A 16,342-nucleotide genomic window follows, 5' to 3' on the forward strand; every position below is an offset into this window, starting at 1 on the left:
CGCCAAAGATGCATATTTTAGCAAGAATTCATAGGCATATTGCTTTGAGCCAGCGCAATGAAGGGGAGCCGACTGCTGTTGCTAGTTCCAGCTAACGACGGGCTGCGGGAAGCAAACGTTTGCCTGAACTTATTTTCAGACTTGAAGTCGACAGCCACGATGAGCACTGATTCAAGAGACAACACCGGAGGAGATGTTCGTACCCTCCCACCCCCTCACTAAAAGGTTAAAGACCTGAGACTGACAGTCACTTCTTTTGAACTGCTAAATCCATCCGGATGAGAGCGGGAATGTCTCTGGGGCCAACTGCCTTTGACACAAGCGCTTAAGATTAGCATGACCCGGCTGGCTTCAAATCCCTTCACATGTACCTTTAAGGGCCTGTAGACTAACTTTGATGTGTCAAATGAATAGTTTGTCACCAGAATCGCAAGAGCTGAAACTCAACCAAAATCTAAGTGAAATATGATGAGGCGCCTTCATCATCATCTAGCGGGGAAAAAACGTCTCAAAGAATCTTCCATGTTGTGCAATGCTGGTACTGTAATGGAAGCACAAGCCAGGCTCATTCTCCAGGGAGCCTCACTGTGTTCACTCAGAACTACCACATGAACCTTTGTGTTATGTGCACACGCCCACTGACGCTGCCCCTTGACTTTAACGTCTGAAACCATGGAATTATACATCAATATACAATCATACTCAGTGATCTCTTTACTCTAAAGATCCAGCATAGCATTCATGACACCTTAATGGGGTTCATCATTAAAACGCAGTTGTTGCTGCAATAGATCAGCTTTTCTGCACCTCAGTCATCTATAGCTGCACACTGGGGTCATGTGACCAGGTTGACTTGTATTTGCAATGTTGTGTTGAAAGGTTTGATGCCCTAAGTGTGGTTGAAGGTTTAGTTGTTTTGACCCGCCTGCAAAGGATGTTGCCATGATTCTCCTCTGTATTCGGAAGTGAATCTGCTAAGCTATGAGACATTGAAATATTGCAAGTAAAGAAAATTATTGGATTGTCCACTGGAAAATATCTTCATTTGGTCGACATGGCAAAAGATTGTGAAGGCACTCAGAAGAAACATCTCATTGCCTTTTGTTTGCTGTTTTGTTTAGCCCTGGAAGAGCCTAGTTCCAGTGGCTATTTAGCCTTGACACTTTGGGACGCCCTGCACCTAAACCTGAAAAACAGTGGTGAAGGTCTTAGTGGTTGGGGTTAAAGGTGAACTGACTGACTTTATGCCACAACTTAAGTTGGAACCTGTATAACACAGCATCGCCCTGCTAGCTTTCAACGCAGCGTAAAAACAAAAAAACCTTTAAGCAAGCACAAAAAGCTTCATGAAAACTCCATTCAGTTTCACACTTTTTGAGTGTTGGCAGCATTCTCCAAAACGTGCATTAAAGCAGGGAGATGGAAACGCATCCTCTCTTTTATCCTCTTCTATCTAAATGCGCACTTGAATCCTGCTGCCTTCACTGATCAGCATCATTCTGGGATTATTTAGTGAATCTACTCAACTGAATACGGGGTTCAGACCTCAACATTTTCGTCAGAAATGAGCAGATAGTACAGATCTATACTCACCAGCTGCTTTAGGTACACCTTGTCAATACAAGTATAAGTACCTAACAAAGTGTGTATAGATATATATACACTGCTTCAAGGTTGGAGGTGTTGTGTGTTCAGAGCTTTGGTTTGCGTAACCAGTGTTTATTTGAGTTTGTGACCTCTGACCCCCGACATCGACAAGGCATTTTCCTCCACTCAGGCGTCGCTGAGTTGTATGTAAGCAGAGGGAACAAACATCTGTCGCCGAGTGACTCACAGCGGCAGCACAGTGTTTGCCGCTGGTCCCAGTCGACACTCATGAAGACATGAAGTGAAGCCGCTGAGGTTGGATCCCGCAACATCGACCACTGGCCTTCCCTTTGACAGCAGCACCGCTCAAGTCTGAGCAGCAATTTGCTGCCATCATCACTTCTCAAACACAGATGGTTGTAAGGACTTTGGGACTCCCACACACACACACACACACACACATTTAGAGTTTCTTGATTCTTCACAGCAGCTAAAAGGTCATGCGATGACGACTCTGATCCAAGATGAAAAAGTGCAGTTATCAGCCCAACACCTTGTATCCCCCGAATTTGTCCCTCACCTGGCTCCTATTAGTCGCCAACCTCCCCTTGTGCTGTGAGGTCATTGTCTTCCTCTCACCCTTTGTTGGTCAGCCTTACCGATTGTCACGTTTTTCCTTCCAATCTGTAAAATGGATTTCTTTCTATTGGACTTTCAGCATTTCTGAAATGTTTTTTCTTTTGAAATCCTCTGTTCGCTGCGGTCCGCACTGATGTTCTTATTTCACCAACCTTGACAAACGCACACGCACGTCAGATCTGTCATTTAGTGCGTAGGTTAAATCTGAGCTTTCATGCTTTGGCCGGGCAGTTGCGCTCACTCTCACCTGCTACTTGGAGACAGAAAATAGAAGGACTCCTGCAAAGAAAAGTATGACTCACCGGCGAGGGGAAAAGAATAAAAAAGGAATATTCTCACTCTGTCTCATTCTTCTACAGCAAGGGAGGTGGGGAGGTGGTCTTTGTAAGGGCTCATTATTACAAAGTCAGAATATTCATGCCTTCACCATGTTTTCCCTGTCAGTCTGTCGACGCCTGGTGACGTCGCCTCTCTTGATCATCTCCGGTCGTCTTTCGTCTTTTCATCTTCTCCACCCGAGCCGCATTTTTGTGTTGCCAAATAAAACTGCAGCGCAGCAGGAGTTTATGCTACGCTGGGCTTCTCGTAAGAGCGCTTCAGTGTTCAGATCCACTCTGAATTTCTCCACTTTAAGGCAACTCGGGGGACAATTCAGAAGATTTCCAGAGTAACCCAAGTGTCGGTGTTTGTCTCGTTGTTAATGCTGTTTTGTACTTTCGGTGTGTTTTGAAAACCACCACAATTTGTTTTTTTCTTCCAAAAAGTACAAAAGCAACGAGAAAAAAAATACACTATTTTCTTAGTATCCACTGTCCTCAGGTAACTGGCGGCGACTGGTGAGTCATCAGCCCCATAGGAGGTTGAACAGGAAATAACTAGAAGCCTTTATTGTTGCTTTTACTTGCAGTGTTCAAGACCACTTCTTCAAATGTAAATTAGACTGTTTAGATTCTATCTATCTATCTATCTATCTATCTATCTATCTATCTATCTATCTATTTATCTTGTATTACTTGTCCACAATGTGCTCTCATTAGGGAACTCTGTCTGTCTCTTACCGTCAGGCTATCTACATGTTCTGTGCCCTGGCCCTCGTGTGTGACGACTACTTTGTCCCCTCCCTGGAGAAGCTGTGCGAGGTATGTTCGTGTCGCCTCACGCTTTCCAGACTTCTTTAATGGTGTCTGTAGTTTTCTGTTTGCGCCCCGACGCCTGATTTTCCCCAACGTGCTTTGTCGCAGCGTCTCAACCTCAGCGAAGACGTAGCGGGAGCCACTTTCATGGCGGCTGGAAGCTCCGCCCCTGAACTCTTCACATCGGTTATAGGTACCAGGCCAAGTCTTTACTCACCTTTTACCGATCGCGCTGAAGTCCCACAGAAGTCTCTTTGCGACGCTATCTCCCTCCACTCCTGCCTCGCAGGGAGGTAGCAGAGGGAGCGCTCAGAGTGTTTGTGCGTGTTGGCGGCGGCGCACGTCGCCTCGATGTAGTACAGATATACCGATGCTACGGAGAAGGCATATCGTATCGGTTTTTAATTTTCAGTATCGAAACAATGTAGATGTATCGATATTTTTCACAACACTACTTTGAATGCATGCCAAGACACAAAGTAAAACATCTCATTCTGCATTCAGACTGGAAATAGTTGAATTCATGCGCTGCTGACTAGCTGGTAAGATGCTAGCAGAAAAGCAGGTTTTTATGGGTTTTTACTCGTCTTTCTGTTTGGGTGTGTGGGTGGGTGTGTGTGTCATTTACATAGAGTGGGACGGAGAGAGCTCCATGACCATCGCAGCTACAGCTATATGGTATTTACATGTGTTTTGACAGCTGTGCGAAGGCTGTGCTGCAGCTGTAAATGTCAAGCAGTGAACAATCACCTCGCCACTCTGCTGTGTTATAATGACTGTGTGTGTGTGTGTGTGTGTGTGTGTGTGTTCGTGTGTGTGCGTGTGTGTGTGTGCGTGCGTGCGTGTGTCACTCTCTTCCCAGGGGTGTTTATCACCAAAGGTGACGTGGGGGTGGGGACCATCGTGGGCTCGGCCGTGTTCAACATCCTCTGCATCATCGGCGTGTGTGGCTTCTTCGCCGGCCAGGTACCGAACCCTCCGGCGGAGCACAACAAACAGCCAAAATGTCGCCGTTAAATATTTTGACGCGCACACGTAAAGCGGTCCGGGCATTCCTGCGCATGTTTACACCAGCCAGCGGAGAACATACAAACACGCTGCGCGGCGTTCGCGCTAAACACGAGGTTCGAATCAAGAAAATATGGATTTTGGGGAAATGAGATCCAGGTGGGGACGACTAGCGGCCCCGAAAAAAAGCTCCGGCGCGCTGTAACTCTCGCGCATTTAAATGCGTTTTGACATGCGAGTGCACTAAGAACACAAGAATGATTTCTTGAACGTCGTATCTCATTAGCTTTATTGATTTTCCCGTTTACAGATGAACACTGTTGAAATGTGTGCCGCCAACATGTGTTCAAAGGTTGATAAAAGAGCCGGGGAAAGACTTGAAAAGTTCACGTATTGCGAGCGAGTGTGAAAGCGGCATCAAAAGGTTGAGTCCCAAATGGGTTGGAAAAAAAAAAACTAACAGTCCATCTGGTAATGGACTACTTCTTTTGAAGCATCTACAGGCCAAAATATTGCAAAGAAATTAGAGAGTGTGACTAAAATCAACGTTTCTTCAGGCTGTGGTTCACCAATAACCAGAATCTGAATTCATCTGCAAATAATGGGATCCTAGCGTGAAGGGTGAGACCGACAATAGATTTTGGCGAAACACTGTTTTTGAGGTTAAACATTGAGCTGCGTGTTTTAATCAGGTTTGTCAATCCTGTCAGAGTGGTTTAACATCTTTGCATGTCGGCTCTGGTTCACTTACAATGTTTTGTTTGTATATTTAGTTGTTTTTTTTCCAACATGAAGATAAAATTTGGGATCCCGCGTAAAACCAACTTTCTCTGCATGATGCACAAACAACTCGACGTCACACTCGCTCACATAGCAGCAGGTTTTGGAGCAGTTTTGTACCTGAACTCCCCGTGTCGTGTTCAAACAACGGGACGCACGGATCTCGACGCCATCCGACATGCCGGGGACACGGACACTGGAAAACGGAGCGCGGCACTACAAGGATAAGCAGCTCTCGGCTCTGAAAAATATATGCGGTGCACTCCAAAAACCGTGATGCAAAGCCAGATCGCGCGTTACGTAAGCGGCGTGAGATAACGAGGCAGAAGGGCGGCGGCGTCGAGCAGACGGGGGGGGGGGGGTTGGGAGTGGTTGTTGCTGGGAATTTTGCTGCGTTTGTTACCTTTGGCTGCTTCTTCAGAGCAGGTTCCCTCCACCAAACAGTCGGAGGCGGAGCACAAGCAAACACTCGGCGGCTTTGTTGTGCCTCGGAGCTGCCATATGCCTCTCAGCAGCAGCAGTTGGCCGCCCGACCGGCCGACCGTCGAGGATCTCGAGGGGAGTGGCTGCGTTCAAGATGCGGACCCTTGGCGGGGGCCGATGTGTGGGAGAGCGTGCCGAACTTTTACTCGCTGCGTTGTTGGGTTCCGGTTTTGCATAAAGTCAATAAAAACACACGCGTTCGTGTCCTACGCAAAGTAGGAGAAGCCTCGTTGCAGTCGGCCCGTGATTCACCAGGTCGAGGCTGGAGTTGTTGCACATGAGTACGGTAATGATGCCCGAGGCGCTCCTCCGTATCGAGCGCATGAATCGGAGCCGCGCGCTCATCTGCGTGTGTGTGTTTTTCTTGCAGGCAGTGAAGCTCTCTCACTGGGCTCTGCTCCGCGACTCCATCTACTACACGTTTGCCATCACAGCACTCATTGCGGTAAGAGGTCACGGGGTCACTTGCACGCAATGTGTTGCAGAGCTGAGCTGCTGTAGCGGCTGCTATTGCTGCTGCTGCTGCTGCTGCTGCAGCTCGGATGTCTCTCGAAACGGAACTAGAAGTCGCTGCCCTCTAAAACATACGTGTGCTGTACAGTGTACAGTACGTACAGTTCTGTTTCTGTTATAAAAAAGCCTCCTGCATTGAAATGTGTGATGCATGATGTGACACTTAATTCAAGACTTGAATAGTGATGTACAGTAACGTTCCAGTCATGCAATGTAAAACATTGTGGGTTTTACTTTTTTATGGTTGACATGTTTCGTCATGCTGTTTTACAAAGTAAAGCATTTTCACATTAAAACCAATATAGGGAATCTTTTCTTTAAAGGCCCAATGCATAACACAAGATTCTCAAAGTTGATTGAATTTTAAAGTACATATCTATATTTTGGTTGGGTGAAGCCGCAGTAGGCCGGAATGTGGATCTGCTGTTTGCAACATGCAAAAAATGCACTTTTATCCTCAAACAGATGTAATTAGATTGTCCAGCCCAGGCTTTGCCTATCTAGGATTTGACAAAGGCTGACTGGCACTTTTCAGCATAACAGACAGCATTACTACAGCTACTACAGCTACCATGAAGAAAATGAGTACTGAAAGTGCCAGTATGCTTGACTCCTCTTAGCCTGATAAACTACAGCAGCATATTTCCTGTCACTCAGTGATTATGATGAGGCTCTTAACAGTTTCAGCTCTGAATTATCTGTCTAGTGAAGACTGAACGTGGATCAAACTGAGCTGCAACCACCTAATGCTCTGCTGTGTCTGTCCTCTGTGTCCTGCCTGCTTCCGCAGTTCATCTACGATGAGAAGGTCTGCTGGTGAGTGTCGACACTTTGTGCAGCTCTTTTCATATCTGACTCCAACCTTTCCCGACTGAGTTGACCCACCCTGCGCTTGTCTGCAGGTGGGAGTCTGTGGTCCTGCTCCTCATGTACGCAGTGTACATCCTCATCATGAAGTGAGTAGCGCCGTCGGTTGCTAGTAATGCTGAGGGTTGCCTCTCTTTGGCGGAGCGTCCCCTCCCCGTAACTGCGACTTGTGTGTCGCCTCGCCGCGGCCAGGTTTAACGGGAGGGCTCAGCGCTACTTCGACCGTCGGAAGAAGAGCACCATGAACCTGGCCAACGGGCTGGCGGGGAGCACCGATCTGGAGGACAACGTCACGTGCGACGCCACCGCCGTCCTGCTGAAGAAAGGTAGCAACAATATCACGCTCCACTTTGCGCCGCTCGGCCCCTCCGGCACCACTTGAAAGGTTCCTCATTCCTATGCAACGGGAAATTTACATAATGTGCAGAGCAGCCGGGGCACCAGTCATCTATTTTGGGTCGGCTTCGGGAGGTAGATAGTCACGAACGACTTTATCAACAAAGTTCTGTCTGCTCTCTGTCCTCTCTGCGCGGCTGTGAAGGGATCTCTCGGCGCTCTGTTGGCGCAGAACTCTCACCGCTTTGATAAAATCACCACAGAGATACTGGAGCTTCCTCCTGCGGTGGAGATGCAGGGCTTCGGCTAAAACTCACCACCGGGAAACTTTTAGCTTCACAGAATTGGCAGCCCGGCACATGAAAAATCTCTGCCTTTCAAAATCACTCTAAATGTTTTTGATAATGTGTGCAAAGCGCAGAATTTTGACGATGTGAAGTTGACTCGATACAGAGAATGTTGTTCTAGTGATGGAACCCCACCGGCCATAAAGGTGTTTTATTTTGGCAATTTAACATAAAAGATGAAACCAACAAATTTTATTGAGCCGTTGCACGCAAATTGACATCTCAAGCAGTTCCTTGTTGTAACTGTGCTGATTAAGATTTTCAGCTTATTAAAACCACAAACCCACAAACTCAGAAAATGATTATAAAATCTGAGTCCAAAGAAATAAAAACTTGAAATATATTGATTTGCATATTATTCGTTTACACAATATGTCACATTCACCTTTTAAGTTGAATTGCAGAAATACAACAACCTTCTCAGGATATTCTAATTTTCTAGGTAGTACCTGTATGTGTTGTGTATTGCAAGCAGTATTTTGTAGCTATTTGTTAGGACAAGACTGTGGAAAGTGGGATGTAGAATCCTTTATTTTTTTTATATCAAAATCCTCCGTACCTTCTTATTATTTTAACTATTCAGTTCGTGCGCCCTCATATGTGGCACCCAGCAAACCTTTTGGAACCTCGCAGAGGAAGAGAGCAGCGCAGGGTTCCTGTTCGCCTCCGGCGCGGCTGCTCTGTCAGCTGTATCTGCTCCTCTGACAGGGTCACTTACCTCGCTAGCGCCTTCTCCTCAGGGCTCTGCTGAGGCGAGGCGATAAGGAGAGGCAGGGTTGGGAGGGTGGTGACCGGGCAAGATGTCTTTGAACGTTAGCCGTCGCATTGCTACGGATCAGTCGCTGGCTGTGGAGGACTGGGGGGCGGAGCTTAGTGAGTGTTGCTGCTGAAGGAGATGCAACAAAATCAAGTCATTGTTGAGAACAAGGCAGGTTGTTGTTGCGTGTGTAATTAGCGTTGGCCATGTGCAGAGCTCAAAGTCAAACAACCAGCGCCCTCTGATGGTAAGAGACAGTAAGGAAACTAAAAGTTGAGAATTACTGGAGGCTAAACTGCTGATCCCAGTACAGGCTTGAAGTGCTGATACTGGTGATATTATTGTCCCAGTTGCTATTCGGTCCGGTTCTGGTTCACAGCAGAAAGAAGTGCAGCCGGTGACGAAGTCTCCTCACCGTTGTGATGAATGTCCTGTTGAAACAGGTTCACCTCCACTTTGTCAACTTAGTCATACGGAGTGACAGCGCAATAACATCTGGAAAGAATAATGTCAGCTCGGAATTTTGAAAACAGAGTTGTTTTTTTCTTCAAACCAAAGAGTAAATCATTAGTAATGGTTTCCCAGAATAAAGTCCCATAGTTTACCTGCTGTCAGTGGATCAGCATCGCACCATTACTCACCCAAGGAACTCTGCAGACCTCCAGAAAACAGCAAATTTATTCCTTTGTTGAGGCGAAAAACAGTCTTTGTTTCAATGGGAAAAACAGCTGCTTTTGGCTTTTTGCTTGAACTGATTCTTTGCTCGACCTTTCACTTGTCTGGAAGGGGACAAAACAATCAATGACCGGGGAAAGGCGTTAAATAACCCCATGTGACATCACAAAGGGCAGCAAGTTGTGTTACACTTATTTAAAAGCAGGTAAAAGAAGGATGGACTTCATGCATTCCAGGGAGTTCACTGACAGGCCAGAGTCACATGTTGGTGGAAAACATTACCGGGTTGTTGTGATTGTATTTCTTTTCCAATGACGTGAAGCCTTGAAATGAAAAAACAGATTTTTTTTTTTTTTTTTGTTCTTCCCCGCCTGCAGCAAACTTCCACTGTAAGCCATCTGTGCTGATGGTGGACGAGCTGCTGTCTGCCTACCCCCACCAGCTGACCTTCTCCGAGGCCGGCATGAGGATCATGATCACCAGTCACTTCTCCCCCAGAACCCGCCTCGCCATGGCGTCCCGCATGCTGATCAATGAGGTGGGTAAACAACGGAACGTGGACAACACGCTCTCAGGTCCACTAGGTTCTGTGCTGAGCGGCTCTTCTTAGCATGCAGACAGCCAGTGCACAAGGACTGAATGTGGAGTCAGTTGAAATACTTTTATTAATATTAATACTATTATTATTTTTAACCATAAAGAGATTCGACACATTTGCATGTTTTGATCCAAGGTGCTTGCTGTCGAAAGAAAAAACAGCACTTTAAATAACAATTACACAAGTAAATAAATCATGGTGTGCTGCTGAATGGCGTCTCTCCGTCGCCCTTTAGAGGCAAAGGCTGATCAACACCAGCGAGACCCGAGTCAACCGCGTCACCAACGGCGACTCGGACACGGCCGGCAGGGCCCAGGGGAGGCGGGGCCTGGAGAACGGGACGGGCGTGGCTGAGCAGGGTCTGAACGGCAGGTGCCGCCTGCAGCGGCTGGAGTCCGGCAACGAGACGGAGAACGAGAACGAGAACGAGGACAACGAGAACAACGAGAACGACGGGGAGGGCGAGGACGGGAGCAACGGGCCGCTGGTGCCCTTCAGAGTTCCAGGTGCGGGACGGAGGCCAAATGTCACGAGGTGCTCGTCGTGAGCGTCGGCTGAGTCACCGCTTTCGTACCTGACTCTGCTTCCGCTTCCCCTCCCCCCTTCCCCCCCACCCCCCACTGCTACAGCCGGAGTGTGCAACAAGCTGAAGTGGCTGGTCATGTGGCCGCTGTCGCTGCTGTTCTTCTTCACCGTGCCCAACTGTTCCAAGCGCCGCTGGGAGAGGTGGTTCCTTGTGTCCTTTTTCACCGCCACCATCTGGATCGCCGGCCTCTCCTACATCATGGTCTGGATGGTCAGTGCCGCCGTCTTTATGTGGAAACGCTGCAGCCAGCACGGAAACGGTCAACCGTTGTCAGCAACCGACCAAAATGAGTCTTCACTGACTGATGTCAGTGCTGACGTATGAGTTGTGTTTGTTTAGTTTTGGAGGATTTTATTAATTGGTTCAAGCACGACAATTGAATTGAAATAAAAGTTATCAAACTAAAATTGCTGAAATTATATGGCCATTTATCATATAAATGTAGAAAAGGTATTGTTTTCAAAAAACGGCTAAATTTACTGAACTCCACTTAATAAAAAAAAAGTCTGAATGTAATATTAACTGTATAGAAACCTTGCTGGATAACACATAGCAGTAGTACGGTTCAGCAATCCGAACATTGAGCAACCTGAAATTCTGGATTATTCAGATTAAGTGAGAGTGAGTAAGAAATCCTCAACCTAACTAGCTGAGAACTACATTTTTTTTATTTCAGCCGCTTTCACTGATATAAGAGTCACATTCCGACCGAATTGTTTTCCTCCAGGTGACTGTGATCGGCTTCACTCTGGGAATTCCTGACGTCATCATGGGCATCACCTTCCTTGCAGCAGGCACCAGTGTCCCCGACTGCATGGCTAGTGTCATAGTGGCGCGGCAAGGTACACACAAACACACACACTCACACTCTCACACACACACACACACACACACACATGGGTGTTGTCTTTTTCATGTAGAACATTAAAAACATGAGTGTGTTCACACACAGAGACGCCGTGGGTCGATATTCACATGCACGCAGTGCTCTGCAGTTGGGGCTGCGTGTCGTAAGTGACTGGTGTGCGGCTGTGTTCAGACCTTGACAGCGTTGCTCTCCTTGCCTCAGGTCTGGGAGACATGGCCATCTCCAACTCCATCGGCAGTAATGTGTTTGACATCCTGGTGGGCCTGGGCCTGCCCTGGGCACTGCAAACTCTCTGCATCGACTACGGCTCCAACGTGAGTGTGTGTGTGTGTGTGCGCGCGTACGCCCATCCCGGCCTGAGGAGACGACGATGAGGCCGGGCTGGGACCAGAATAGAACAGAGGAACAGCAGTCTGTATTATATTGAGTGCCGAGCAGCAGTTCTAAGACCCGCGCGGAGCTCAGATATTAATGAGGAGTTTATCACCCGACCCTGAGGTGATATTAGGCGCTAATTGGCCCGCTGATTACTCTTCGCGCCCGCTCTGAAATGTGAAATAAGTGTAATAAGTGTCTCCCCGGCTGCACAAAAACAAGAACTTATCGCTGGAATCTTTTTTTTTTTCTTTTTTTTTATTGAATGTGAAACATGAAAAGTGAAACACTGCGATCTCTGTTTATGTCGTCTCAGATTCACCTCAACAGCAGAGGACTCATTTTCTCAGTCGGACTTTTACTGGCCTCAGTGTTCGTCACAGTGAGTATAAGACAGTGGCAACAACATAAAAAGGTGGTAAAACAAAATAACAACAACAGCAATAACAATAATAATAATAATAATAATAATAATAATAATAATAATAATAATAATAATAATAATAATATATTATTATTATTATTATTATTATTATTATTATTATTATTATTATTATATATAAATAAATATATATATATATATATATATATATATACATATATATATACATATATATATATGTATATATATATATGCGCCATGAAAGGTGGTAAAACAAAATAACAACAACAGCAATAACAATAATAACAATAATAATAATAATAATAATAATAATAATAATAATAATAATAATAATATAATATATTATTATTATTATTATTATTATTATTATTATTATTATTATTATTATTATTATATATTTATATATATAATTTATTTTGCAGAACACAGAATTTAATTCAATAATTTAAATAACTCTATATATATATATGTACTCTATATACTAGACATGATAGAATGCGGGCTAGCATTTTTATTTTTTTGGAACAAAAATCAGTGCTGCTGAATAAACTTGGGTCGCGACTTCATGATAAGGAAATAAAATGTGGGTTCTGCGACGCCACCAGTTGACAACCACTGCTTTATAACACTGTAATGGGAGCTAATTACAGACATTACAGAAAACTGTTGTTTTACCAAATTTTACCTGCAGCCTGTTTTTTTCTCATTATACAGTGTAAACATTTGGGTCAGACAATATGAGTCTAACCTTTAAAACACCCCCTTGTTTTTTCCATCTTAGATAAAAAATAAACAAGGTGAGAGTGAGTTAAAAGGGAAATGTTGCATGGCCACTTACCTGTAGAAAATATCACTGCACCAGCTCAGTGGCCTAGTGGTGGAGATTGGGAGGGTGACCCTGCTTGGCACCCAGGGTCACCCAAAGGTCCCCTGTTTGCAGTCTCTCCCAGATGCACACACGTCACCTGCCTCCACTGTCCCGCCTGCAGGTTCTTGGCGTCCATCTAAACAAGTGGACCCTGGACTGGCGGCTGGGCCTGGCCTGCCTCGTCCTGTACGCTATCTTCCTCTGCATCTCCGTCCTCATCGAGTTCAACGTCTTCATCTTCGTCAACCTCCCCATGTGCCGAGACATCCACTGACCGCCCTCCTGCGTGCTCCCCCTCTGCTTCTGTTCCTTCCTCTGGCTGAAAGGAGGAAACCTCACCAGGCCGCCGGTTCCTCGGTGCCCTGGGACCAAGTCCTACCTTGTTTTTGTTTTTTTCAAGTAGAAAATAGACCTCGAAATGATTTACCTTTGGTGCAATACACACACGATAGAAAGGTCAAAGGAAGTTGGAAGGTCTTTCCTTTTTTTGGGGGAGTTTGGAAAGAGGCGTGCAGAGATCCAAAACATCAGCAGAGCTTTGCTGCTAGTGGCCAAATTAAACTGGAAGGTCGGCGGGAGTCGACGCAACTGTATTAGCGCCAACCGGTGGCGCAACTGTTGGTGCGGAAGCTGCTACTGTAAGTGACTGATGGGAGGAGGGAAATCACGGCGATTTCTCTGCTGGATTGTTTGCTACTCTTTGTACAAGTTTGGATATAAGCACACGATTAAGGTATTTTAAGTAAAAAAAAAAAAAAAAACATGAATAAATAAATGGCTATTTCTGTACATATGTGACGACTATATAAGTACTAATATAAGCTGATATATGGGACTCTGTTATGCACAACAGGATCACGGTCTGGTTGAAGTAGTCCCACCGATCCTGATCCCGACAGTGACAGTGGTACTTTATGTTTTACCTTGGCCGTCCCTCCACAGGTACGCTCCAACTCCCTCCACAAGTCCCCCGTAATCGGCATAGCATGCTGCGCTAGCCTCAGCTCAATGTTAGCCTCGCACTGTCTAGAGATATGACACTTCTCACATAGAATTTGACTTTCTTCCCCCCACTGTCTCTGTTTGGAGGGTCGATGTCAGCTCTCTCTGATGCGGCCCATACAGGAAAAGGAAGGAAAGCCTCCCCTCCCCTGCCCGAAAACTGACATCCAGCACTGTCACTTTACTGATTAAAGATATTCTATTATTGCAAAGCGTCTCTAGCGGTAATTTAAACATATAACTACTGACTTTAAAGTCCCCTGTGCCCCTTAGACCTCTTGTAAGATATTAAATCTGTTAGGTTTTAGCGTCTGAGTTGAGTTAAAGGACATTGTTGCGTCTTAAAGCCAAAAGTATTTTGTGGAATAGGAGTCTTTGGATGGCACAGGTACGAAGCGTGTGTGTGTGTGTGTGTGTCTGTGTGTGTGCGTAATTGTGTGCCGGAAGGGGAACCAAGGACACCTCTGTAACTGGACAGACATAATCATGATTTATTTATGAATTAATTTATTCAAAGATCATGTCTCAGCACCAGTGAACGGCCCTTTGGATCATGTACAGCGTCTGAACCGGAACGTCCTGTGCTCCTCGCCGCCGGGAGCTGTCCAATGTACTGTAACTTCACGTGTAATCTGAGTACTGGGAGCTGACTTGATGTTGTTTATATGTAAGAATAGAACTTTATAATTTATAGATTTTGTATAGTTTGGAATGATATTGCAACCTTTGTATAAAAGTGTGAACACGGTCATTTTTTGATGATGATGATGATGATGATGATGGTGATGATGATGTTGACAATGAACATGCGTGAGACCGGATTTAAAGTGCAACACGCGGGTGGCACAAAACACGCTCTGGACTTTTTAGTGACACGATGTTTTTCGCAGTGCTTCAACTCATGTGCCATCCCGTTGTTGTTTGGGCTTTGGAAACCAGCGCTTGTGTCCACTCTCCTGCTTGTATTTGAGCCAAAACACCTTCGTCAACAGTATTGTCAGTCTGTGTCAGCATGTGTTTCAAGCAAGCCGTGAGAGACTTGTGTGGACGTTAGAATGGAAATATTCTACCGTGAAAGGAATTCCGATGCTACCCCCCCCCCCCCCACCCCCTCCTGTACATGTTAATGTAATCTGCGCAGCCACAGGGGGGCGCCATGGAGCCGTGTCACGTTTTCAAAAGCGGCTGTTAGTCGGTACTTTCAGGTAGGGTTACTTAGACAAATACAGGTTGAATTGCATGCCTCTTTCATAATTCAGATTATTTTGTGTGTAATTTGAATGCATTTCAGAGATTCTAAAGGCACTGTCTTGATTACGCTGTACATATCAGAAGGATGTGCTTATTATAAACATGAGACAGTTGGAGAAAATCTTCTGCTGAGAAGTTCTATTTGCGATATTATACAATATATAGAATGTAGACCTGCAGCAGTTTCTAGTTTCCAGATGATCATTGTCATTTTACGCTCCTGTCTTTTGGGTTGTTTGTAAATCCTCACTTTTGTTGATGAGGACCTCTGGGCAGAGCTTGGAGGCGCAGAGGTGCTGGCCTTGTTCCCAGTGGTCGTCTTGCAATAAACTGATTTACATTCGCAAACTGTTCTCTCACATCTTTCGTCCTCTTTTGCCTATTGACTTTCCCAGAAAACAGCATCCAACACGATGCATTACTGCCCTCTGCAGTCCTGATTGGTCTCTCACATCTAATTCTCTTCCTCTCTTCCATCAGAAACCTGCGTCTGTCATTCAGATTCACAGTGATAATTATGTGATATTATTATGTTATATGATAGCTCTCTTTAATTCAAACATTTTTGTGATAGCTCGAGCGTCTTAAATCACATTGACGTATAATATAATGGAAATATTTGGGGTTAACTATCTTCTACTTTGAATGATTTGGTGTCACAACCATCAGACAGTAGCTATTCTAGATTTTCTGTATTGCTAATTTTGTCCAGGCTACACACATATATACATGTACACTTAGCTAACATCACTGTTGTCATGTTATCATTTGCATTTAATCAGGTGTCATTAGAATGATTGTATATTTCCCTCCTTTTTGTAATGATCAGTAATTTTGTCGGATGAGGAGCATGTCGGAGAGATAGGTGACAGCTCAAGGAAAATATACTAAAATTACCTCCCAATGGGAAACTGTTTAACCACCTGCTGCTACTGACTCTGTTTGTGTCTTATAGGGGTTTGGCTAATTCCCTACTGATCCAACACCTGGTTTAAGAACTGAGGAGAGATTCTGTAGTCTTTAGGGGCCTTGTTTAAGGGCCCTCAGTGATAAGGTGATAAGGACACAAACGGTGCCCGATTTTTGCTTCTTTTGTTTGCTCTGATTATTACTGCACCAGTTAAAAATGTTATCAGCCCACTGAATGAACACTTTCACGTCTGCTCAAGACCAGTAACTGGCTCTGATAGGGACCTTCTCCCCCTCCTAGCAGGCTCAGCAGGTCATTATTGTAGCATTTTGGCAGGACACAATAATCAGACCAGC

At 45.3% G+C, this 16,342-nt stretch overlaps 1 protein-coding gene across 1 annotated transcript in view; it reads left to right on the plus strand.

The window, feature by feature from the left end:
- LOC142894184 (sodium/potassium/calcium exchanger 3-like) overlaps nucleotides 1–13,989 on the plus strand; it is a 39,503-nt gene extending 25,514 nt beyond the window's left edge. The window contains exons 4-17 of the mRNA XM_076035402.1: nucleotides 3,291–3,365; nucleotides 3,468–3,552; nucleotides 4,222–4,325; nucleotides 6,001–6,075; nucleotides 6,934–6,959; nucleotides 7,046–7,099; nucleotides 7,203–7,336; nucleotides 9,503–9,663; nucleotides 9,959–10,229; nucleotides 10,353–10,519; nucleotides 11,037–11,151; nucleotides 11,379–11,491; nucleotides 11,869–11,934; nucleotides 12,945–13,989. Coding sequence (XP_075891517.1) covers nucleotides 3,291–3,365; nucleotides 3,468–3,552; nucleotides 4,222–4,325; nucleotides 6,001–6,075; nucleotides 6,934–6,959; nucleotides 7,046–7,099; nucleotides 7,203–7,336; nucleotides 9,503–9,663; nucleotides 9,959–10,229; nucleotides 10,353–10,519; nucleotides 11,037–11,151; nucleotides 11,379–11,491; nucleotides 11,869–11,934; nucleotides 12,945–13,097 — 1,599 coding nt within the window. The 3' untranslated portion in view covers nucleotides 13,098–13,989. The remainder of the gene's footprint in view (nucleotides 1–3,290; nucleotides 3,366–3,467; nucleotides 3,553–4,221; nucleotides 4,326–6,000; nucleotides 6,076–6,933; nucleotides 6,960–7,045; nucleotides 7,100–7,202; nucleotides 7,337–9,502; nucleotides 9,664–9,958; nucleotides 10,230–10,352; nucleotides 10,520–11,036; nucleotides 11,152–11,378; nucleotides 11,492–11,868; nucleotides 11,935–12,944) is intronic.
- Nucleotides 13,990–16,342: the final 2,353 nt, after the last annotated feature.

The sequence above is a fragment of the Nelusetta ayraudi genome, unplaced genomic scaffold (assembly GCF_046127955.1).
Source record: "Nelusetta ayraudi isolate G7.1 ecotype Tasmania unplaced genomic scaffold, CSIRO-AGI_Nayr_v1 ptg000004l, whole genome shotgun sequence".
NCBI lineage: Eukaryota > Metazoa > Chordata > Actinopteri > Tetraodontiformes > Monacanthidae > Nelusetta > Nelusetta ayraudi.